This window comes from Chelmon rostratus, chromosome 1, assembly GCF_017976325.1.
Source record: "Chelmon rostratus isolate fCheRos1 chromosome 1, fCheRos1.pri, whole genome shotgun sequence".
In the NCBI taxonomy this organism is placed as follows: domain Eukaryota; kingdom Metazoa; phylum Chordata; class Actinopteri; order Chaetodontiformes; family Chaetodontidae; genus Chelmon; species Chelmon rostratus.
In genome coordinates, this window is record NC_055658.1 from 4,835,096 (window position 1) to 4,859,564 (window position 24,469).

Below are 24,469 nucleotides of genomic sequence, written 5' to 3' on the forward strand. Positions count from 1 at the left end.
TGAGCTAATCCCAGCACATTTACATTGATTTTGATGTATGTGCACTTTTGTCTGTAAACCAACTATTAATCAAAGTGAACTAAACAACCAACCACTTGTAGCATCAAGATGCAGCAAAAAGCAAAATGCCCTCATTTGGGAGAATTTTGTGTCCGCTCTTGTGAGAAGATTTCATCCTCATAAGGATTGTAAAAGCAAAATGTACAAACTCATACAAAGTGCTGCAATCAGTAATCCAACGGGGGAAAGTATCTTAGAACAAAGAAAATGTAATACATTTCACTAACCATGTTATTGGAATGCAAGTCACACAGCAGAAACAAAGAGCTCCTCACATTGTGAGTTTGGAGCCAGCCGAGAGGAACGCATACTAATTCCTTCCTCTGATTAAAAGCAAACAGAATTATTACAGTGAAAAACATCATCTTAGAAGGCAACTTGGTTATATTTCTATCAAAGAACATCGCAGGGTTTCCGATGTTTCACCGAGGGGTGCTCCTTCATAAGATTACACACATTTTCATGCTGTCTGCACCCAGGAATAAATGCACTATTTATGGTGGATAAATGATGTGAAGCGACTCCCCTTGTGGCTGTGCTGAGGGAGCAGTATGACATTTAAGAGGAAATGTAGGAATGGGTGAATAGGAAGGGGAGACAGATGGGTGACGGGCAGGGATCAGAGGAGCGGGTGTAGTGTGACGCGAGCTGTGGTATGGATAATCAGCATCGTTTTAGACAGCGATGTTTGATCAATACTGATCAAAACTGGGGAGGTGCTGCATGATCCCACAAAGTAAGTCAGGGCTGGAACGAACGAAAACAAAAAAACAGAATGAGGCTGGCAAATAAAGAAATGTGAGAGAGCAATTCATGTGCGAGCAGAGCAACCACAGGAAAAGAGTGGGATGAATAAAGTCTTCATGACAAATAACCAAATAATACAGTTATGTATTCAATCCTGGCAGTGTGCTCTCAGCATCAATCTAAATCATTTGCACTGTTAAAACACCATAGAAAAAGAGAGACGGTGCATTGCACTTGCCTGATGAGAGATAGTTCAACATTTTGGAAAATCCACTAATTTGCTTTGTTTCCAGGAGTGACATGAGAACGCCAGTGTCATGTGTGATCAATGTCTCGTGTCTGTGCAATAAGTCAGCTGGAGAAAAGAGCTGGAGGAGGGGCACGTTTAGCCACAGGGTTTGCATTCTGGTCTCACTACGGCTCAGTCACAGTCAACAGCCAATAAATACAAGCATGCATGTACGTTCACCAGTCAGTATTGTGCTTCAAAAATTCAAGCAAAAATAGACTGATAGAGATGTAAACAGAGACATGTGTGATACGTGTCTTGTTTGGAACAGTTTTAAAGGCTGTGAGTTTCACCACACACAGACCCAGGGGAGAGAGAGAGACAGCTGATGTGGGACGAACACGTCATTGAGTGTGAAGGAGCTGCCAGTGACAGCTGTTTAAATAACACAGATGAAAAGTCAGTTAGCCCAGCTCGCTGGCTGACTGTTGAAAATGGCGACGGCCGGTACCCAATGATGTGTGGGCTCGTTGAAACACTATGCAGTATCGCTGCAGTGTAAATGTCCTCATACAGAGAGCGAGAAGAGTTGACATTTTCTCATCTCTCTCTCAGATTTTCTTCCCTAAATGTTCAATGACTCCTTCAAAGGATTATAGGGACATGCGCACACAGTGCATATAATATGAGAAACCATGTCAGCATTAATAACAGGAGCATTTGGGTAAAATATCTGCAACTTGTTCAGGTGTCATTGTTTCCAAATGCTGTTTTCCTGTTTCCAACCAGCTCTTTCCACTTTACATGACAGCAATAGAAACACTGCACACATTTAAGTGTAGTTTGTGATCCCTGCTGTTACACTGCAGAATGGAAGGAAGAAGAGACATATACTGAAACGACACACACACACACACACACACACACACACACAGCAGTCTTACCTCGAGTCGTATGTATTCACTCTGCTCCTTCGAGATCAGATTCAGGATGGTACTGCTGTGTTTTCGGGTTCGAACCAGGATTTGAACCCATGTCCTCCGGGCCGGCAGCGGGGACGCCAACTGGTAATGCACGTGACTGTGCCCATCAAAGGAATACTCTGGGACCTCTGGTGTTGGTACAAACACACACACACACACGTCAGTCAGAAAGTGCTTTTATTGAGAAAATGTTTTTATCTAATTAGAAGATGCTTCACTCCAGAGGGAGGTGACCTTAAATAACTTCAACTAAATCAGTTTAAATTCCCTCCATATGCAGAGAGCTGGTGGTAGGACAGAATATGTAAAATGCACAAGATGGAATATGTATGTGTGGTTTAGCCTGGGTTATGCTTGGCTCCTCTTTTTGGGACCCATGTTCCCAGAAGTGGATTGTGTGCATGCTAGGCAGACTAAACCAAGCACACCTAAAATGTTTTCAGAGCCATTCTTCCATCTCATAGCATATGCAAGTTAAATTTTCTTCTCTGCCTATCGCTTCCACACCTCTCCCCCATTGTCTCTTTTCCATGAAACTTTGACAAAGTTTAGTGGTTCATGAGATCCTGCTTGGTTTCTTCTGGACATGAAATATGCAACTGATCAGCCATGTCTTCTCAGAACCATCTTATGCTTTACTGCTAACTGTACTGATCAAGGCCTCAGAGCTGTTTGTGTACGTTGTTTAGTATAGAAGCAGTGCTGTGATTTAAGGTTGCAGAAATGTGGATATTTATTTAATCCCTGGTTGACTTTTTGAAGCAACTGTGACATGAGGAAAAAAATAAGAACATTAACTACTACCTCTACTTACTGCTACTTAGATCTGTTATAGATGCTGTATCTTCCTGATATTACCATGTATCTTGGGGAAGAGAATCTATTTGGATATGATAAATAAACATTTTCAAATGTTACTGCAGTCGAGGCCATTGATATTTTTTTGTAAAAACAACATCAAATTTAATATGAATGCAAGAAAGAAAATTGATGAAATCTGCAGACATAAGGCAGATATGGAGCAAGTTCAGATAGACAGACAACGTTTCCTTTTTAAGTATTTAATGCCTTTATTAGAGACAGGAGACAGATGACATGAAATGAGGGAGAGATGCAACAACGGTCCCCAGCCTGACTCTAACCGGGGACATTGCTGTACACGGTCATGGTATCTTAACACTTATTCTGTGGAGGCGTCACATAGAGGCTTTTCTATTTCTGCCAGGTTACAGCTCGGTTGATTTCATGGGCTCCTGAATGTTATCCAGAAAACTCGAACAAACGTATGTGAGAATTGTGTTGTAGAATCCTCATGACTTTTTCTTCTTCCAAAGACTGCCTCAGTGTTTGGTCAGTGACTGCAGAGCCTGAATCATCTCATGAATATGGAGAGTGATTCATTCACATTCCTTTAGTCATTTATTCATTAATTCGTTCACTTAATTATTTGTTAAAAGACTGTCTATCTGCCCCATATTGGTTGTTTGTAGGCATGGCAACATCCACAGACTGCACCACAGAGGGATCGCTGTGGGAACAAAGTGGTAAAGGAACCCTCGCTAAGTACATTTAAACTGTTAAAGAAAAGGAATCTAATACATGCTACTGGAAAAAAATTGAAAAAAATGTTCAATGTTAACACATTTGAGAGAGACCAACGCCACCATGTCGTACAGGATAACAACCAGGTAAGACTGTAAAGCCTGGCAGAGTGCTGCAGTCAGCAGAAAGCATCTCCGGAGGTGCTCTCCTCAATCTGGAGGACTTACACAACAGGAGGTGCAGGACCAGGGCGATGAGGGTCATTAAAGACCCCATCTCAGTCCAACAACAGTCTCTCCCAACTGCTGCAGTCAGGCAAACGCCTCCGCAGCCATGAGTCCAACACAGAGAAGCTCACAAGGAGCTGCTTTCTTCAGGCCACACGTATCCTTAATAAGGACTCTGCCAGGGCCCGCATGCAGCTCTCTGAGTATAATGAGAATTACACAGCGGCGATGAGAAATCCTCCAGGGGAAAGCCAAGTGCTTGACTTATATATTGTATGCATGAATTTACAAACAGCGTATATCCCACCTGCACACAGGTTGCCATGAAGCAGATGGCATTGCATTCCATTAATGTTAGAAAGGCATGGAACAGCAGTTGGTGATAACATAGGTAATTAACCCTGGCTGGTGAGTCTGTGGTCCTTTCAAACTTAATTCTCTTTTACAATTTAGGCTACATGTTTACACAACAGCAGGTTCACCCACTTAGTGTTTATGAGGTCATTCACAATAAATTCATGTCAGCTAGATTTAAAACAGCCTTGAAGACTGAAAGTTTACACTGCAAATAAAACAACTGCGCTCACCCACTCTGCATCCCCGAGGCTGTGAGAGGAAACAGCTTGCAACCTGTCCCTGTCTCACCTTATCTGATTCTATCCTCGCATGAAACTGACCCCCTCGCTCAGCTGTGCTACATCGCTGAAGCTGGAAAGGTCATTTGCGTCTGTGACACTGTGCTGATAGAGAGTGTGATAATTCTACAGGCTGTATATTCACATATCCTAGAAATAACGACTTCAGTGTAACTTACATAGCCCAGTTTATGTTTGGAAGCTGCTGCAGAGGAGAAAGAATCTATTTCATCTATTGTGGCACTGCGATTTGAATTGACGCCGGTAGCCAATATGCATTTTCTAACATAAAACTTGAGACCTAAATGCTACTCACCATTTTGCTTAAGTTCTACGACAAACTCATCTTCCAAGTGTGAAATATCTGCGCTCACCAACTGGGCTTCAGTTTGCTGAAAGCATTCAGCAGAGGGGCAAACGATCTCTCCAGGACACATGGATGATTTTGTTTTGTTGTTGATACTACAATGCACCACAAATTTGATGTAATCCTTTAATGCACAAAAAAAAACAACAAACATTGGCTTACCCTCTTCGCACTGGTGTCCTGTGTATCCCGGCACACACTGGCAGCTGAAGGAGCCCCACTCGCCGTGACAGCGACCCCGGTGGCCACAGGACGGATAGCCCATGTTGACACAGCTGCTATCAGTGGTCAGGCAGCCAGGAGAGCTGGACTGCGAGTCGGCCGGGGAGCTCAGATCGTACAGCTGAGTGGAGGAGATAGAGAGAAGGAGAAACATGGGTAGTGAACGTAGAGAAGATGAGACGTGGAGGAGGGAGAGATGGCGATAAGAGGGGAAATGAGACGGGAGCAGATGAAAGGTGGGCAAAGAGGAGAGGAGAAATATAAGCAATAAAGTTAAGATAAAGCCAGGAAAAAGTGGGAAAGAGGTGAGTAAAGTTGACAAAAAGGACGCAGGAGACAAAAAGGCAAAGTGACAGCAGAGAAAGGGGAATGAGGGAAGACACAGGACAGACAGGTAGGGGGTAAGCAGCCAGAGGGGAAGTCAGAGTATGAAAAGAAGGAAATAAAATCAAACAGAGTGAAAATGAAAGAATTCAGAAGGAAACCTTTAAATGTGTTGAAGGACATGAGCTCAGGGTACACTGTGGCCTTCTCATCTCTCTATACTACTACTCTCTAGAGTCTCTCTTCCCACAGAGATGAAACCAAACACTGGACCAGTCTTCTAAGGGACAAACAGCGTGGCCTGCGCAGAAAGCTGATAGGACGGGGAAACCTTGGACGCCTAAATGTGTGCTCACAAAAGCGCACCATAAAAGACGCGAATATGTTCAGTCTCCTCACTGCTACACGCAAACTTTATGGGCCCTGTCTGTGCTGTGGCGAGGATGTACGCACGCAAAAGATCATAAAAACTGACAGTGAGTCATGCCACTAGGGAGCGGCTGATTGGCTCTGACCTCCAGCAAAAAAAGGCATCTTATTGGGTTCTGACCTTTAAAAGCTACATCTCCCCTGTTTGCTGGGTTTGGACATTTGATTGCTAAGAACGGCAACACAGACATTAGCAATCAATGACCGAAAGACTTCGGGGTGTCTGCAATTGATTTGACTATGCATCTGTGTCACTGAGGTGTGTTTGTGTGTGTATTTGTGTGTCTGAGCGAAACACTCCACCAATATAGGAGTTGAATGCAAAAATACACCTGCTTCTGCTTAAATTGCAAAGCGTGGCTTCAGCTGAGAAGAGTGTCAGACCCCCGCACAGAGACACTGTAGGCTGCCCCTGTTTGCCAACATTAATTTCAAGTGTTGGGTATAAAATTGTGTCATCCCAGAAGTGGAAAAACAAATTGTAGACCAAATCGTAGTACTGTGGGTGTCCTCTGCAGTGACCAAAATCTGTCTAATCTATCTAAATTTCATAGCACCTCTGTCTCAAGAGGAGGTGATATGATGGACTGAGTGACTAACAGAAATCAAATTAAATGTCACACTTAACAACGACGAAATCTGAATGTCAGATTAAAACAGATTAATGACAAATTCAAAGAGAACCCCGACACACAGTTTGACGCTTTAATAAAGCGCTGGGCGACCGTGAGCTGCCAGAAAAGATGCAGTACTCCTTGGCATATGCTGTATGGCCAAAAGTTTGTGGACACCCCAACATATTTACATCCATATGTGATTGATGGTGAACCTCTCATTCCAAAACATACAAAACCTGTCATCAGGGATTTGCTTCCATAAGTGCATTAGCGAGGTAGGCACCGATGCTGGACGGTAAGGCCTGGCTTGCGGTCCCTCTCCCCAGAGGTGTTGGACGGGGTCGAGGTCAGAGCTCTGTGCAGGCCAGTTGCGGTCTTCCGCAGCAAACTTGACTTGACTTTGTGCATGGGGTGATTGGCATATTGAGATGAGGAATGGGTCTTTATTAAGATGTTGATACAAAGTTGAAAGCACCCTAATGTCTAAAATAGTATAACATCTCCCTCCCTTATAGATTTCAGATACTTGTGGTTACTGGTGGTTATAATAGAGTCGAACCCCCCCCCCCCCCCAAAAAAAAGGTGAAATGAACAGAATGAATCTCCATTCATGTATTTACATTTTTACATTCCTCATTTGCTTTTGCATCAGAACTTTGCACCTCTTTTGACAAAGGTGCTTTTCTGAAATCCCTTTCAATGAGTGCCAAATAAATGTAATGCAATGGAGCATCTTGACCCTGATTTTCCTGAAACATACAGGGAGCAGGCTCAGTCTCAACATTCATTCTGGCAGAGTGACTATGCATGTTTTCAACACTGGGCCAGGTTTTTCTACATTGTCTGTTACAAGTCAAACTTTTCACTGTGAAGCATTGCAAATCAAACTTCACCTCAAAGCTACTAGCATTCAAAAAGCCATTAGTCCAGCCCCTGTAACTGCAAACCTCCATACTTAAAAATGGAGTGACAGCTGTGTCCAAACCACAGAAAAACTTAAAACAGTAATATTAGACTGACAGCTGAAGGGAGAAAGACGAGTAGAATAATGACAAGACGAGGATGGAGAGTCGAAAACAGATGATGGTGAATGACAGCCAGAGGGGAGAGACCCAGCTCCTGAATAGAAACACAATTATAAAATCGAAAAATCTTTTCCTGTCCCTTCTCCTGGACTCACATTCGCACCTGCCTTCAGCCCGGTGTAGTTTACTCTCTTCTTCATCCACACACACACACACAGACACACACACAAACACACACACACACACACACACACACGCAGACCATATACTGTTTCCATACAGCCATGAATCACACATCACTGGAGGTGACATGATCCTCACATACTGTATCTCTGTCTGGCTCCAAAAACAGAAACATGCTAATGTATGAAAGACATATATGCCCCCTGAAACCACACACATGAATACAGACACCCTCACAGCAGACAGAGTAAGAGCCACATATGTACAGTAATCACAGGATCAGGTGGTATAATATAAACAAAATATAGCTAAGTAAAAGCGAAATCACAGACAGCCGTCATGACATGTACAAAGAGAGAAGTGATGCATAGAGTGTTCAGTTATAGCAAGTGTGTCTGTCAATGTGAACTACCTTTACCATATCACAGGCACCTCCAGTGAAACAGATGATGTTGCTATAGCAACAAATGAGACACATTAGTGTGTTCTGTGATAAGAAGAACAACACCGTGAACTGAAAATAAATAGATAGATAAATAAATAAAGAAGAGGAAAAAAATTATACAGTGCCAGAAAATGTCCATCAACATTATTAGTCATCAGAACACCGAGTGTTGCTTTCTCTTTGGAGATTTATTATCCTCATGTCCACCCACATGCATCATGCAGATTTCTCTCATTAGGACATAACGTTGATGCAGCCTCTTGCAACATCTCCAGCTAAGGTATACCACGTCAACTGCAAGCACGAAACACATATCTTTTTATATTCCCACTCTTCAGATTCATCTCAGAGCTATAAAGGACTACTGAATGGCTAAATTTTGCTTCTGGAGGAGTGAGACTTACAACAGCCACATTCATGGCCCCTAAAGGTATAACAGAATAATAATAATAATAATAATAATAATAATAATAATAAACTGCCACATTTATATCTTTGAAAAACAAAAATAAATGGTGCTAATGCTGAAAAGAGACCAATGTTTATTATTTAACCATTATAATGTCAGACTGCACAGGCCAATGTAATGTCTGGGTGCAGCCACTGTGTAGTTAGAGTATCACATTACATTACACATACAAGAATGATCCAGATCACTTTCACAGTGCAGGGTTTAGAGGTTTTCATCTCCAAAAAGAAACAGAACGGTGATATCAGATATGTGCACAGTATCTGTAAATACCCTCAGTTAAAGTGGTGGAATTGGTTTCAGGAGAAAGTCTGATGCATCTCTAGCTACAGATGCAGTTGTCAGCATGCATTTAATCGTATCTCTCATTTTATTTTATATGACGCTTTGCTAGTTTTTCACACCAAAATACTGTTGAGATAAAATATGTGAATCAGCTTTCTTTAAATGAACCCCTGCTAAGCTGCAGGAAAAACAACAACAAAACATTTCATGGCTAACTAGTTTTGTATAACCCTAACCTAAACTAAACTAACCTAATCCGTTCTTTCAGATTAAGAGCATCCAAGACCTTCAGCCTGAATATACAGAATGAAGAACTAGTTTCAAGGAAAAGGTCCAGCAAGAACTCTCCTACAGTAGTATACTCATTTCTCTTATCCAATGTGAAACAGTCACTGCAGCAGTTCAGTGCGGCTGCAAGCACTACTAAAGCAAAAAGGACCTGTCAAAGTTTCTGTTGCCTCCTACGAAAGTCTCATAAAAGATGAGAATTCCTGCTCCCCTCCAACTCGTCTTGTGTGTATGGAGAATGCAAAAATGCCATGATCAGACTGTAAGCATATCAGAATGCAGAGCACATTTTATACCAGGTGTAAAATCTAACTCAATCAATCAATGTAAGTGCCAGTTTTGACTGAATACAAACAAAGTGAGAGTGAGATGTTATCATTAGCAGCACTTAACAAAGCTGCTAAATGAGTGATAAGATACACAAAACTTATTTTAAGCAGTGAGCTAAATCTTTCTTTTACTTCTTTCTCCCAGATGAGTTTTTATAATCAGCGAACACACATCTTTGCCTATCCGCATCAGTGGGAATGCTGTATAAATAGACCCTGACGTTTATGTCTAAATAGCAGTTATGTCAGGCAAGGCTTGATAGCTTTGGACTGGCAGGGGCAAAATTTCTCACTTAGTCATAGGTTTATTTGATGCCAAGCTAAAAATTGCAGCAGAAAATACAGAAAATTTCCGGCTTTAGAAGGCAGTGGGTTCACAAAGGGCTTTCATACCTGAGGCCTGTGTTCATACATAAAGGATGTGGGTTTTGTTGGGGTTGGGCTCGGATTGTCATGCTTGAGCATGGAGTCCTTGACTTTTTAACTCCAACAGAGCAGCAGAAGGTTACTTGAAAGTCTTGACTTGAAGTCAGATTGGGCAGGAGTGGAAAGGTTCAAATTCCTTTTCACCCTTCGATTGCATGTGCGTAATGTTTGAAAGCACTTTGAGGTTACAGTTAAAAGCGTAAAAAAAACATCTCTTACATGGCACAAGGGTACTGTGAATGTTGAAACCTGTTATTAATCCACTTATCAGCTACAGTGCAGGTGTGAGTTTGGTTCTGTGTGTCATCATTGCATATAAGTGTGTTACCTTGCTGTCCACAATGAGGTTGCGGATGCAGCCGGTGAAGTGTTTGTGCTGAAGCTGAGGGTAGATGTAGGGGATGTCCTCGTTCACACCACCAAGCTGGAGCACGTGGCTCATGTTCAGGTATCTGAAACATATAGAAGCACGAACTCACATACTGTGGATACAACTCATAGCGCACATGGCACAGGCACTGGCATAGCCATGTCATTTGGCTACAAGTGGCAGAAATACGTAAAAACCAAAGCAACTAGAACTGTCAACACACTGGAACTAAAGAAGACTTTACCACACTATTAGTGACATTATTGTAGACATTGTAGTCATTCTAAGCAATCATTGTCAAAATTACTGGATTAACAACACATAAAGCCTGGTTTATTGATTAATTAATCAATTAATTTGACCACTTGGTGCAGCTTTACAAGTGGTAAAAACAACACGGATATATTACTAGCTTATAAAGTTTTTGTGGCCAATGTTGCCTATTTACGCATTCAGCAGAGGGGGAATAATAGTGTTGGTTTGGAGATGTTTTTTTCTGGCCACCTGATAAAGACAAATCAGAGATTGATAAGAGCACTGAAACTGAACCAAATAAAAGTTGCAGGCTGCATATCCAAAACAATAAGCTAAAATATGTTAAGACCCTCCACAGAGCTGAGGGGAAGTGCGGAGCTGGGTGAATATTCTGTGGGCTAGTCACAACAAACAACCCCTTACATCAAGGCATGTCCACACTATTCCATAAAGGGACGTGTGCCTGCAGGTTTTTGTTGTAACCATGGCTGGCCTACAACCTGCATGAGTGGGTGTGCTTCGATACTGTGTTAGATGATGCCCATAACGCCACAGAGCCAGTTGCCTCATTCACAGAGAGGATACTCATGAGGAAGACAGGTGGTGCCATGTCCAAACTAATACATACAGGGCCGTGTGGCTGCAGGTTTTCAACTCATATTCCAGTTATCATCAGTCGCCACTGTATACTCTACAGCTGCCTCTCTCAGGTCCTCAGGTACAGTTTTTCTGCAGCGTCAAGCAGTTAACAAATGAAGAACAGAAGTAAGTAAGTAAGTAAGAAGTTCAGTTGCTCTGAAGCTCTCGGCTTTTGCCACGCCTATCACACCACCTACATCCTGCCAGCAGACCTTCGCCCCGCTGTGAGGCTTGCCTGGGTTTTGTCCATGCTGGTATAGTGCTAACTCCGCAGGCCACCTGTCAGTACTGTACACACATGCCCCTGGAAGCAGATTGACAGCTGCAGTGATGCAAGCTGGGCTGACCGCAGTGACATCCCTCAGGAGGACAGAACACACAAGCTAATCTTCAGCTGCGACTTCCCAGACATCCCAGAAAGGGACCCACACAGGGGGAGTCAGATGGCCCTTCTCCCTCCATCTCAGGGTCTCCTCCCGACTCACCCATCTCCCCCTTGGGAGACCTGAAGTCAGTGATTCCCAGTCACAGAAAATCCCTGTGCTTCTTCTTCCAAGGAGTACAATACTAGTACAATCAACTACAGTCATGTCAGACATGTTGTAGTATAGACAGACAACAGGACAGTGGCAGGGTACATCAACTGTCAGGGCTCCAGCCCAGTTGCAAGAAATGGGCCAGGTCCCTGCAACAACGAGTGGGAGTCCCACACTTCAGTTGTGCGTCAGCTTTCAAAAGGCAAAGGGGCATCTGATCACCTGAGGTTCAGATCCCACGTTGTGTCCTTTGCCTCTCGTGTTGACCTACCTTAGAACTTAAGTAGACAATGGATGGACCCAGTCTATGATGACCCAGTCTATGATTAAAGCATATGCTGCAGCAATTTCACCCTGCAACAAATGCTATAGAGAAAGATTGTCGCACATCCTTGGGTGATGCACTTGACAAATGACAGAAACCAGTCGTGCACTCTCTAACACCTCAGTGGGATTTACCCCTGGTGCTGCATGCTCTGGGGGTTCCCCATTTCGAGCCCATAGCCCAAATCTCTCTCAAGATATTATCCATTAAAATATTAAAGTATTAATAGAATATTAATAGAGTGAGTGAATGAGCTGTCAGTCTGACTGTTCGGTCCAAATCTTTCATTCACAAATGAAGTCCTAACGAACTCCTTAGGTTCAGAAGTATTTCACGAGGGGTTTGCCCCCTCTCTCACAGAAACAAGGTGAAAGAAGCGTTTCACCGACTCTGGCAGTGCACGCTTTGTCTCACTGGCTGTGTGATACTACTCCACAAGCCTAAAGTGCAGCAGTAGTGGAGCCTCCACAGTAGAGCCTTATCTCCATTCACGGCCCTCCTCAGAGGAATCACAGTGGCAGACATCTGCACAGCATCTTGGGGCTTCTCTCATTACTTCTATCTGCACAATGTGTCTGAGTCCTCCTTGACTCATTCAGTTTTAAACATACTGGGCGGCAGATGATGTGTTGTCAGATCTGGTGCTTTTACGCACATGTCAAAGGATGCTTCTCTAATCCCAAAATCTCAGATTAGTGGGCCCATTATGGAATACTCAATGTCCCACCCTTCTGCAGTGGTAGCACTGTGTGGATAGAGCATAATATCACTCGGCCCCTTTTTTCCACACAGGACTGACATGGTGTTGTCCATGGCACAGCTGGTGCCTCCCTCTCTTATCACGCTTTGTGCTTATGGGGTTCTGAACTAGTGCATGCTATCCACTTCTGGACCTTGGTGTCACAGTGGACACTGACTTCATCAGCTTCACCCTTAACCCAATGGTGACAGCTCTTAGAGGGCAAAGCCTTTATGAAATAGAAAGACAGTTAAATACAATAATTCCAGATACATCAGTATATGTGTAGCACTCCCCCTGGTCTATTGCTGTTTTTGTGAGCAGAGTTCATGATGGTGTTATATACTGTTCACGAGGACCAGAGACAGGCAACTGTGTGCAATGGGGGGAATATGTTTATAAGTGCGCATACATGCAGGGATAAACCCACAGCTCCAGAGGGCTACACCTAGACTCATAGCATCTGGAGTTACAGTCCGCAACTAACATCCTCAACCTTTTCTTGATTGTTACCCTACTGCAGGTATATGTACTATAGGTCTGTGTTAAATTGAATTCTAATAATTATGCAGTTGTTTTCAAAGTTGTGGCTTGGGCAAAGACTAAATATTCACACTATTCACATTAGTGATCAGTAGGGTTTTGCTCTTTTTGAATTACTTTACTGCACTAAATTTTAGACATTTCTGCAGCATTTATATGTAACACTGAGTACTGTAGGAATACCTGAAATTTCTCCTGACATACTGTGTGTACTTTTGCTGATATACATGCAGGTAACATGCAAAATGTGTTTAATCCCACAATAGAAGGAACGGGGCACACCTTTAAGCTATGCACTTTCTCATTTCATTTGTGCACACTACAAAAACAGGAAAAATAAATCTTTGGCTCCTTATCTGGCAGTATATATAGTAAGTATGTGGGTCCCAATTAAAACTCTACTAAATAACCCTAAATAACACACTCTCCTACACATCCCCATGCATTAAAGTCACATCTTTCCCTTGAAAAAAAGTGTGTATGTCTGCGTTCAGGTGTTTGGGTGTACCTGTCAGTGTTCGGTGTAACGCCCATCACTTCACAGGAGGAATGGTCCTCGGTGGTCAGCCAGCTGCCCAGTCCCTCCATTTCCATTACTGATGCCCCAGAACAGCGATCCAGGGTAAAACGCACTTCCTGGAGAGAACATGCAAACAGGGACATGCTGTATAGAACCAATCTTATCAGAGAAATTGAATGCATTAACAAACCTCCCTATTTCTGATCATTATAACAAGTGTACCTCCTGTCACTGTCAAGTGCTCTTAAACCATTATTACTATAATGGGAGCTGCCTCTCTGACTCACATTTCATTCATTAGTGTATGTTACTCTGTTGCTGCCCGCTATTTTGCTGTTAATGCTCAACGAAAAACAAGGTTTAACATCTTGAACCACCATGTTCCAATAAATTTGCAATTGATGCAAGTAAAGAAGGTGGTTAAGCAGAAACCATGACAACCAGTAAGCGATTTGAAGGGGGGGTGCCACCCACCTTGTTAGCAAAATGACCAAAATACACCCATCTTGTTAACCTGCCATCCTCCCTGTTAGCAGAGTTCAGCTGAATATGTTATTCTAGTGTGACTGAGTCAGTGATCCTTTATCTGACTGAAGCCTGTGGCCCCGACCATGGCTCTGAAGTATCAGCAGCCTAACTGTGCTCTGTGTTGAAGTCCATGGTGCTGTCCATGGTGCTGAAGAAGCAGATGGATTTGTAATTTTTTTCCTTTGTCCCTCAGTCCCACTTTTCTGTCAGTCTCATCTTGGATCTATAATATTCTCTAAGCCAAATACTGTAAGTACTCGATACTATTACTACTCGATTATACTATATTGTAGCCTTTATAGTCGATAGAGTCGTGTCTTCATGATAGAAGTGACAAGCACCAGCGTGAAGACAAAGAGGAGCAAGAGGATCACAGGATCATTCCTGTGATATCTCTATGGCCATTTAGTAGCATCTGTGCTGCTGAAAAGACATAATGCACAATGTAACAGAGTATTTTAAGAGAGACATCACTGACTGATGACATCTATTTCCAAACATTTAAAGCCATTTATTCCATTGACTGTTTTTAACTCTCACTGCAGATTGTTCTGTTAGTAGCGCTGTAATTTCTGAAGTTTGTAATTAAAAACATGACATAGCAACACCTTGTGTATGTGCTTTAGTGAACAGTTCAGTTGTAATACATAACCTTAGAATTTAATTTGTTTTCACATTGGTGATGAAAGCTTTCCTATACAACCTATTTTCTGTGCAAAAAAGGGCAGAAATTATAGTTGCAATATTTATGTAAGCACTTTAAAGTTATACATTAGTGGAGGACAATGGATAAAACCTAAACCAGCTTTAGAACACTTTAAAATTAGTCTTCAAACTTCGGATAATGCGATGATTTAGAAATATATTGCACCATATGCAGGAACATTTTTGAAGATGTTTAGCAGAATCAGTAGAGGTACTAGAGAGCAGCACTGCCACAGAAGTAGAGAGAGAGAAGAATGAATTTTCCTTGCAACTGCTAAACTATATAATTTGCTGTGCCAGGATATGTCAATGAAATTTTAAAAATACAAACAATAAAACTGAACTTTTTCATGGGTGCAGGTATATTTTTCACTCTTTCCAGTAAAATCACAGAGGCCACTTAAAGCTTCTCATTTTATGTTCAAAACAGCTTCCAGTGGCAGGTTCATGTGTCTGGAAACAGCAGCTAATATAGACTAATAATATGATTGCTCAGTAGCATCCATTAGGTCGACGATGTCACACAGACAGCTGTTTGCATGATTAAACATTAACACATACTGTATACACAAAAAACATGATGCAAACAGTGTCAGTTCTTTATGTTTCCAGACCACAGTTTCAGATGGATTTACTGCTACCAATGCCAATGTCCTTGCTGCCGTTCATCTCACACCGTCACACAACAGCAGCTTATCCAACCAGGTCACACAACCAGGTGGGGTAAGATGCTGCTGACTATTCGGGATGAATGAATAGATTCACATGTCACTTGGAATAATACCGTTGTGATGCTGAATAATCCCCGTTGTAACAACCAAAGTCTCAATGCATTGTTGTTCATGCAAATCAGAAGCTGTTGTATTATCCAAAGTCTAGGTGCATTCATGTATTCATCTGGCTGCTCCCAGTCTCAACACTGACAAAATGTACTCTGTGTTTGTGCACGTGTCAATGCGAAGCTGACCATAAAGCACTTCCTTCCTTTCACTGAAAAGAAGGTTAACACATAACAAACAGTTGAGGAAAGGACACAAATTGTACACGCATTTCAATGGAAGACTAGTGGCAAGGCGAGGCTCCTGATGGCATGGCCTTAATCAAATCAGATCAACCTCATCTATGTTGGAATGAGTTTCACAAAACAGCGTTCAGACGCAGCCGGTCCAGCTGCTTTAAGGTGGCTTTAACTCTGAGTGAGGCTGTGAGGCTTGAGCCTCTCAGGCTGGGTTATATCAAACACTCTAAAAATAGGATCACTGACTGTCTTCTTGATATTCAATTGAGGCAAGAACTATAAGGCAGTGGTTATATGTGAGTCCTTGGAGGTGAAGAGCTCCAGGCAGTCCTCAGTCAAATGAAAATGAGCTTAATTTCACTCTAATTAAATTCACTTGAAATGATCCAGGGTAGAGAATGTCAAAGGGGGGCTATTGCAATCATTCGTCTCACTCTCACCACTATTTTCTCCCTTTGCACTGTACAGTGCAGACAGTTTTACAATACCAAGTCACCAACTAACATTTTTCCCATTTGGATCTATAATAATCATAACAAATAGACTTGCATGGGGCCAAATGGGTAATACAGTATTTGGAGTACATCATTTTGGAACCTCAGCTGTGAGGTTAGTTTTGCTTTCTAGATTTAATTCAAAGGGCAGAATTTATTTTTGGTCTAACCATCCATAAGATTTACAGTGGTGCTCTTACAGCTGTGTTCAAAAATGGCCCAAACTAGTCTGCGGAAATGGTGCACGCGAGTGTCCATGTGTAAATGTGGTACAAACCTGAATGTGAGCATTGCCCAATAATATGAAGTGTAAGTTCAGGCATGTCACATGCAAGATGTAAAACCGAACATCTAAACATAAAACTGCTTCTGATTCCCTAAAGAAAAAACTAAAAGCCTTTAATCAGGTCTGCATAAGGTATTTAACAGATGGTCAGGTTTAACACAACTTCACAATCTGTGCATTATTCTTTGGGGGATATCTTCTCATGAGGTGAAAATTGGAATAGTAGCCAAATAATGCATTTTATTTCCTCATAGACGGTTGACTCAGAATTACAGATTAACAGGAATTGTGGCATCTAATACAGACCAAAAGTTGCACTGCCCCTTTGTTTTTTCCCAGTGGAGAAAGCCATACAAAGCAGGAGAGTCACATTTTTTCATTCTGTTGTCTAGGATAGGATAAAGACACTGCTACGGCAGCAGGACAGAAACAACATATCAGTTTTTCCAAAAAGCAACAGACAAAATCTGCATGACTAAAGCTGAGTTGTCTTTTCTGGGGCTGGACGTCTCTATTTGCATCCTGACTGGATTCAGTTTTCACTACGCATCATGATGCATCTAGACTGTATCAAGAAACATCGGAGTTGTGTGCAACACACAGTTTTCAAGTATAATCCTGCTGCAAAGGCCAGATTCATTTTCAACTACCTGCGAGCTGCATGAGTTGTCAAACTGAAGCCAAAGTTGTGGGCGGGTGTTCAGTAAGTGTGAAGCTGCTGCCTTGTCATGCCAACACAGGTGCAGTTCAGTTCAGCACCACAATCACACTGCGTTAGCGGTCTATTGTTCTCATTAACAAAACACATTCAGCCCTCTTCTACTCTATAGGTGATATCTGTGCAAACTCAAAGGACATAAAGTGTTTAAGCATTTACATAACCGCAACTCAGCTGAAATGCACCTGAACTCTGCTCAATGAGAGCTCGTAGATAATCAGTAGCTAACCTGAAAGGTCGCAGCCTTTTTCTTTCCTTGCGTAGGTAAGTGGCCCGTCTTAACTAATACGAGTATAAAAAGGACAAATTGAATTGTTCATAAAAACGATGTGTTTCACTCGCAAGCCATCTTACATCTATTTAAAAATAAATGATTTTAATGCAGAAAAGCGATTCTTAGCCATGAAACAATGAAGTTGAAAGAAAAAAACATTTTTCATCTGTCAGTATAGCTCAGGGTGGCTATACATGGGGCTGATTTGCTCAGTACTTGGGGGCTGGTGTTAAATAGGTGAAGTGTCCCACCTTGCTGTTGCTGCGGACATCCAGCCGGTGCCACCGCCTGTCTGCCACGTTCACGTTGCCTGGCAACTGTAGCACCACTGTGCCAGAGCCATGGTTGATTTTCAAGGTGGGGGTCCCATCTATCAGCTCTAGATGAAGAAAGAGAAAGAGAGAGACAGGCAGGATTGATGAGGGGTGACATTTCTTTGAAATCATTAGGTTTTAACAAATGCTGCGTTTTGAGAGGTGCAATCAAGAGTTTTGGTTTAAACTATTTTTGGTGTTGTACTCCCTAAAAAGCATTGAAACCATTGTAGCTGGCTGATACATGACAAAGAATCAAGTAGTGTCTGAAGTGTCATAGCTTACAGTGCTTACTGACAGTGTGGTACATAACTGGCCAAACCGTTAATATCGTCTCTGTATATCAGCTTTAATGCAGATTATTGCACAGTGCCTGTCATGATGTCATTTTTTCTTCACATCTCATGGAAGTCAACAAACATCAGACAAAAGTTATTACATTCTATTTTCCGACTTACTCAAATGGGAAATTAAAAGTTAATGAAGTGGCTAAGACTGTTTGTGTGCTCGGCACCATATGTAAGGAATTAACAGAACGCATGTCTACATCCAGAACCGGCAATCCATCATCATGCATGCTGAACTTCAACAGTTCATGCATAACACTGAACACGAAGCATCTTTGTGTTCCTGCTTACATGGCTGCAGTGACTTCTTATTGCACACTATTAAGTCTATTTATTGAATGGTTCTTAGTCATCTAATGGTTTCCACGGAGTACAATATGATATATGAATGAATGAAGTCTTTATGAATGAATATATTCTCCTGGGTCGGTTTTTATGATGTCAAAAGGTTGATACTGTGTATTTTAGCTTTTTTTGCTGTTAAAGCCAGTGGACATTCTGCTGGTCAGAAGCTCCAATGGCTCATGCAATCCTATGTTTTAGTGCACTTTAAGTCTTTCCTAACATGAATTCATACAGCTGATAATTGCACCAACTACTGTTCCCCCATTAAGTTGTCCACATTCTGTACTTCTGGCATTGAGGACAAAAATAAATCTTATGGCAAAGACTGAGGTGAATACAGTGATGCATTTAAATTCAAAACAGGAAATGTTGGCAAAAATACAAATGTGACTGCAGTGGCTTCACAAAAAATGTTATAATTATGCTGTTTTGAAATTATGGCTTATGTCAAGACTGCAGAATGTCTCTGCTAGCTCTATTCAATTAAGAAATAATAATAGGCCGTCACAGTACGTGTCCAATAGCTCATTGTTCCTGATTTTCCCTGCTGCCACCCTAAAGCTACACTCCCACACACCCACTGCCTGAATCAGGGATTCAGTTCCTACTGAAAAAAATGTTCTCATGTTTCATTTTGAGGACACCTGTTTTTCACCACTTTTCTGGCGCTCCTAGTCTCACAAACTGAAGTGGTTGCCATATATGCTAGAATTATAATTAACAGTGAGACAAAACTCCAGTATGAATTTCGCTAACTTCTGCACTATGACATTCGTCCTCATGCTTGAGTCAGTGGAAGCTGGATTTCAAAAGAGGCTGACAAGAATCAAATTCAACCTGCTGCGTGTCTGACATCAGGTGAGCTTTCGTCATCCCTCTTGCTGCATCTCTTGCAATGTCAGTCTGTCTGTCAGCACTCTTTCATCTCCCCTCTCCCTCTTTTACCTCGCGCCTTGCTTCACTCTTTCATTAACTTTTCCACCATAACTGACATTTTTTTTTCATTACATTGTGCTGCTTTCAAAGAATTCACAAACGCTTTCTACTGGCATTTCACTCTTCACTGTGCCTTTGTGAAGCCAGTTTATTTCTATCAGGCTTACTCATGACATGTATTGATTCTTTGTGTTTGCGTGCAATAACTTTATCGCCTCCTCCTCAAATGATGTCATGTCATGCATCTTACTGTATCTTCACCTTGAGCTATATGAAATTAGGTGTCGAGCATATGAGATGCTGCTTTTTTCTAATTGCCTTGCCGAGGCTGAGATGTGCCTTTGTGATGAGTGCCCCACACTTCATTACGCTGCCTCACATATAGGTATACGCAAACAACAACAACAAAGGCCTGGCAATGTCATTTTGCAAGCCACAGTGAGTGCAAGTTTGTTGTTAGCCTCTCATTTCCGCCCAACTTTCCTTCAATTACCTGCAAGTTGATTTAACCCACTCCAGCTGCAAGATGGGTTGCTGCCGCACTTCAGGAACGATCCAATTAATTTTAATATATTGGCTGAGGCCAGACAATTGACCAAAAAGAATGCATCAATTCAAAGCCTTCCTCCGTTGTTTAACTCACATATTGTCGTCTTTAGGCTCTGCCTCATTGTCCCCTCATCTCTGTAACCTCATTCATTTGCCTCTCTCATTTACCCACCCGCCTGGGACCCCTCACCTTGCCTTTCTTCTTCATTTCCCACATCTCACTCTGTCACTTTCCTTTCTTCAGTCAGACCTCTTCCCATCCTCGAGGGAATTTCCTTCGTTCTTGAACCACAGTGTGTGCTAACACTATAACCCCCAAGCCTCCCTTTACACCTGTACTGGGGAAGCCAGACACATCTGAGCTGGAGGTGCATTCAGAGCCACAAAGGATACCTGCATGAGCCTAACAGAGTCCATTTCTGCACATGCGCACTCTCGCAGACAAACGGCCAAAACCAGTTAAAAGGTAGATTGACCAACCGATCGTCTGGCTCGGCATCGAGCCCTCTCGTCAAGACTGACGTGACAATTTCCCAAGAGATGAAGACAGCCTTCAGAGGTCTCAAAGGAGGAACTCTAGGGTGAAGTGAAGCAGCAAAAAGGCAGACAGAGAGAGAAAGAGAGAGAAAGAGGGGAAGCAACAAAGAGCTCTATGAGCCAAAAGTGAGTCAGGAAGAAAAAAGGATGTGGAGGAAAGAAGGAAATGGAAAAGTCAAGGTAGAGGAGAAACAAGAGAGAAACAAGAGGAAAGATTAGGAGTGTGAGTACAAAGCTGGGAGGACGGCCAAGTAGCGAGACGGCAGATGACAGGTGGGATGATGGACAGCGAGGGAAATAAATGATAAATGAACAATGCAGACAAAACTAAATGAAGAAACAGAAGGTGGTAAGTAGAGAAGAACATGATGATGGATCAAAGAGAGAACAAATACAAAGCAGATGGAGGAAACAAAGAAAGAAATAATCTAAATTGAGGATATGCTGAAATCCTCCATCTTCATCAAAGAAATGAGAATGAAGTTTTTCTTTGTTGACTGATGTACTACCTCTGCCAAGGAGGTCATGTTTTCAGTCCAGTCTGTTTGTTGGTTTCTTTGTCAGCACGATTGGGGAAAAACTACTTGTGAAAGGTGGAGAGGTGTAGCACAGGCCAAGGAAGAACCCTTTCAATGTAGGATCTGATTCACAGGGAGGATACACAAATCATTTTTCACTTTCGTTAGCATTGCGAGATCGGGCACTTGGCCTTGGCTGCTCAGTGACAGACTTCTGTTCACGGGGCAATCCGAGTACCACTGCACACACCCACTGAGCCGAAGCTCGAATGGGAGCGCCAGAATCAACGGCAGGGAGGCAGCAGGTAGAGCAGAATATTTGCATCTGGATCTCTGAATCAAGAGTTCATTTTGACCAAACGACGGCTGACGATTGTGGGAACAATACGAAGACTGACAAAGATGATTTTGGTGAGTTTTATTTTGTTTCTGTCTATTTTGAATGACGTGTTTAACATTAAGCTTAGTTCGGTGAAAGATGCAAATAGGTGCACCAATATTTCCTTTCACATTTAGTGAGTGTATGTTTTTTTATTTATTAATCTTGTTTTGTTGTGACTAGCACACACACCTGCGGAAATATATCAGCAGTCGGTTGTTGTTGGGCTGACAGTGGCAGTTGAAAATTTGATATTACCCAACCTTAACGGGTACCAGAAATCCTGTGGGATTGACAACCATAGATGCTCGAACTGCAAACAGAAAGCAGTTTTTATGGAGCACTCTGGGTCAGTGGTTTCATGGTAAAATTGTGTCATCGCCACATTTATAACGCTTGTTTTTTCAAACTAAGGTGGAAACTATAGAAGCGTGAATAACACATATCATGGAAATATTTGAACTTTACAACAAGCAATAATATTGACTGTGAAGTAATTTCTTCCTTGTGAAAGGCTTTTCAACTCTTTTTGATGACAAGCTGCCGTATTGATGCTATTTCAGTCCAAACATCTGATATTTGTCCATATGTAGATGATAATAAAGTGTTACTGGTTTACAAATGTATGTGACATATTTCCAACCTAGAAATATATAATGAAATACACAATAAGGCTTCAGCAAGACAACCATATTTTGACATAATTCTATTAGCTTTAGGAAATATATCCAGACATATAAAGTAGCTGCTATTGCAGATTTGCATATCATAGAAGAGTGGACTATTGCACACTCTGAGAGACCTTCTAGTTGATTTTTGAGTTGCTTTTGACAATGAGATAAACAGGTTTGCAGCAATAATAGCTGTGTAAGTTAAAGTTTCTTTGTTTCCATCAAAGAATATTAGAAACCTGAATTATTCATCAATGAATCTGCAGTGAAGCTCGCACAAACTTTTACCAAGTGTCGTCTTTGTGTTATCAGAAACCATGAAAAGTGGGAAAAATCAGGGGATGTCTGTTATAATAAATATCAGGAATCAATGTTACTGTTAACTCCTTCAACCACGGTGAATAATGGGACACATGCAGGTGTTGTATTGGACTAAACAAATGTTAAAAAAGAACCATGAAAAGACTAAAAGCAACAATGACTTCATACAGCTAACAAGTAGCCAAAGGTTGATTTAGCTTACAATCCTCTTGTGCCAGTGCACAAGAGGCAAAACAGTTTTGGTGTTTATAGCTGATTTCTCCTTTCATGACGACTGTACAAGGATACGTTTTTATATGCTGCTGGATTTCAACAACTAGTCTTCTTTTAGCCCACCTCAGCTCCACCGAAGCTCCACCTCTTTACCCATTTTCAGATTAGCCAGGAGCTTGGCTGTGAAGGCTCTTCAGAAAGACTGTGCTCATGTTTTGTACAGTCTACGGGTAAACCACAGCCGTTAATCCTCACTTGCAGCACGTGCTTTGCAGTGAATGCATTTTAACATGAGGCCATTGCTGACATCCTCAGCTAGCTAAGGGTCAGGCCTACCAAAGGTTTACTGTGTATAGTTGTCCTATAAGTGCCTTTTCAGCACTTTTGCTCAGGAACTTGTTTGAAAACAACTCTCAAGAAAACTTGAGAGAAATGTACCTCATGGAATAAATGAATAAAAAAAATCCAAAGAGGCCTGTTAAAAAAAATAGAAAAAGCCACTTATTATACTGTTATAGTTATAGTTACACTGAAGGAAGTGTTGTACAGAACTCTGGAAAAAGAGAGAACTGGTATCATATCAGTATTCATTAGGCACACACCATGAGTTTAGCTATTGCAATCTGCAAACCAAAACTACACATTTCTCATTTCAGTTGTGCCATTACAACATACGAATATGTTCATGATTAACAGAACTTTGCTGCCTGCTGGATACATGTGGAAATAAAATATAAATCTCTTGGGCGCTAACAAACACTCAAGTATGAAAAAGCCTACAGCCTTATGGCCACATAAAAAATGCAGATTATTGTCCCTATGGCTGGCATAATAAGTGTTGAACTTTTCTTTAATTGCTTTGGTAAAGTTAAATGGAACTGAACTGAGTGAAAGAGCAACACAGAGACATTCGGACAGAAAAAAAAAGTGTGTTTGCTGGAAAAGGCTAGCTGGGTGTGTGGTGGGCTGGCAGGCCAAATGGGAACATCTTCACAGGGGCCAACGCGACGTTTAAATGCTCTGGGTGCACTGGGGTTAGGACAAGACTTTGCTCTTAAAAGTCTCATTCACACAACCAGGCTTCTATTCTGCTTCTCATACTTAATTCATTAGCTCCTACTCTGAGACTAGAGAGAGAGAGAGTAAATGTGTGTGCTTTGTGTGCAAGGAGAGCTTGAACGCCCACAGAGTTGGGGGCTCTTAAATATGAAAAATGTCCTTCTCCTCCGTCAGCCCGAGGATACACAGGAGTCAAACAGCGAGCATATGGACTGCATAAACAGCATTACAAATCACAATTCGGCACACATACACCCACTCATCACCCACACACGAGCAGTCACATGCATGTATACACTGATGCCCACAGAAGTCAGCCTGTGTGCCAATCAGCAGGCGATGCAGCAAGTGAAGAGCGGAGGGCTTCTTGTATAAACGATGTGCCGGCTAGCTAGCCGGCCCCGCAGCTGACACATATTGGATCTCTGCATCCAGCAGCGGTTCCAGTTTGAAAGCCATCGCACTGCTAAGCTGGGGGTGCTGCTGCAAAACAGCCCC

General features: G+C 42.0%; 1 protein-coding gene across 1 annotated transcript in view; it reads right to left on the minus strand.

Annotated features, from left to right (window-relative positions):
• Positions 1-24,469, minus strand: part of si:ch211-186j3.6 (neural-cadherin) — a 294,654-nt gene that overhangs the window by 41,638 nt on the left and 228,547 nt on the right. The window contains exons 28-32 of the mRNA XM_041938705.1: positions 18,034-18,161; positions 13,748-13,875; positions 10,161-10,284; positions 4,953-5,133; positions 1,981-2,147 (exon numbers count right to left, since the gene is read on the minus strand). Of these exons, the coding sequence (XP_041794639.1) occupies positions 1,981-2,147; positions 4,953-5,133; positions 10,161-10,284; positions 13,748-13,875; positions 18,034-18,161 (728 nt within the window). The remainder of the gene's footprint in view (positions 1-1,980; positions 2,148-4,952; positions 5,134-10,160; positions 10,285-13,747; positions 13,876-18,033; positions 18,162-24,469) is intronic.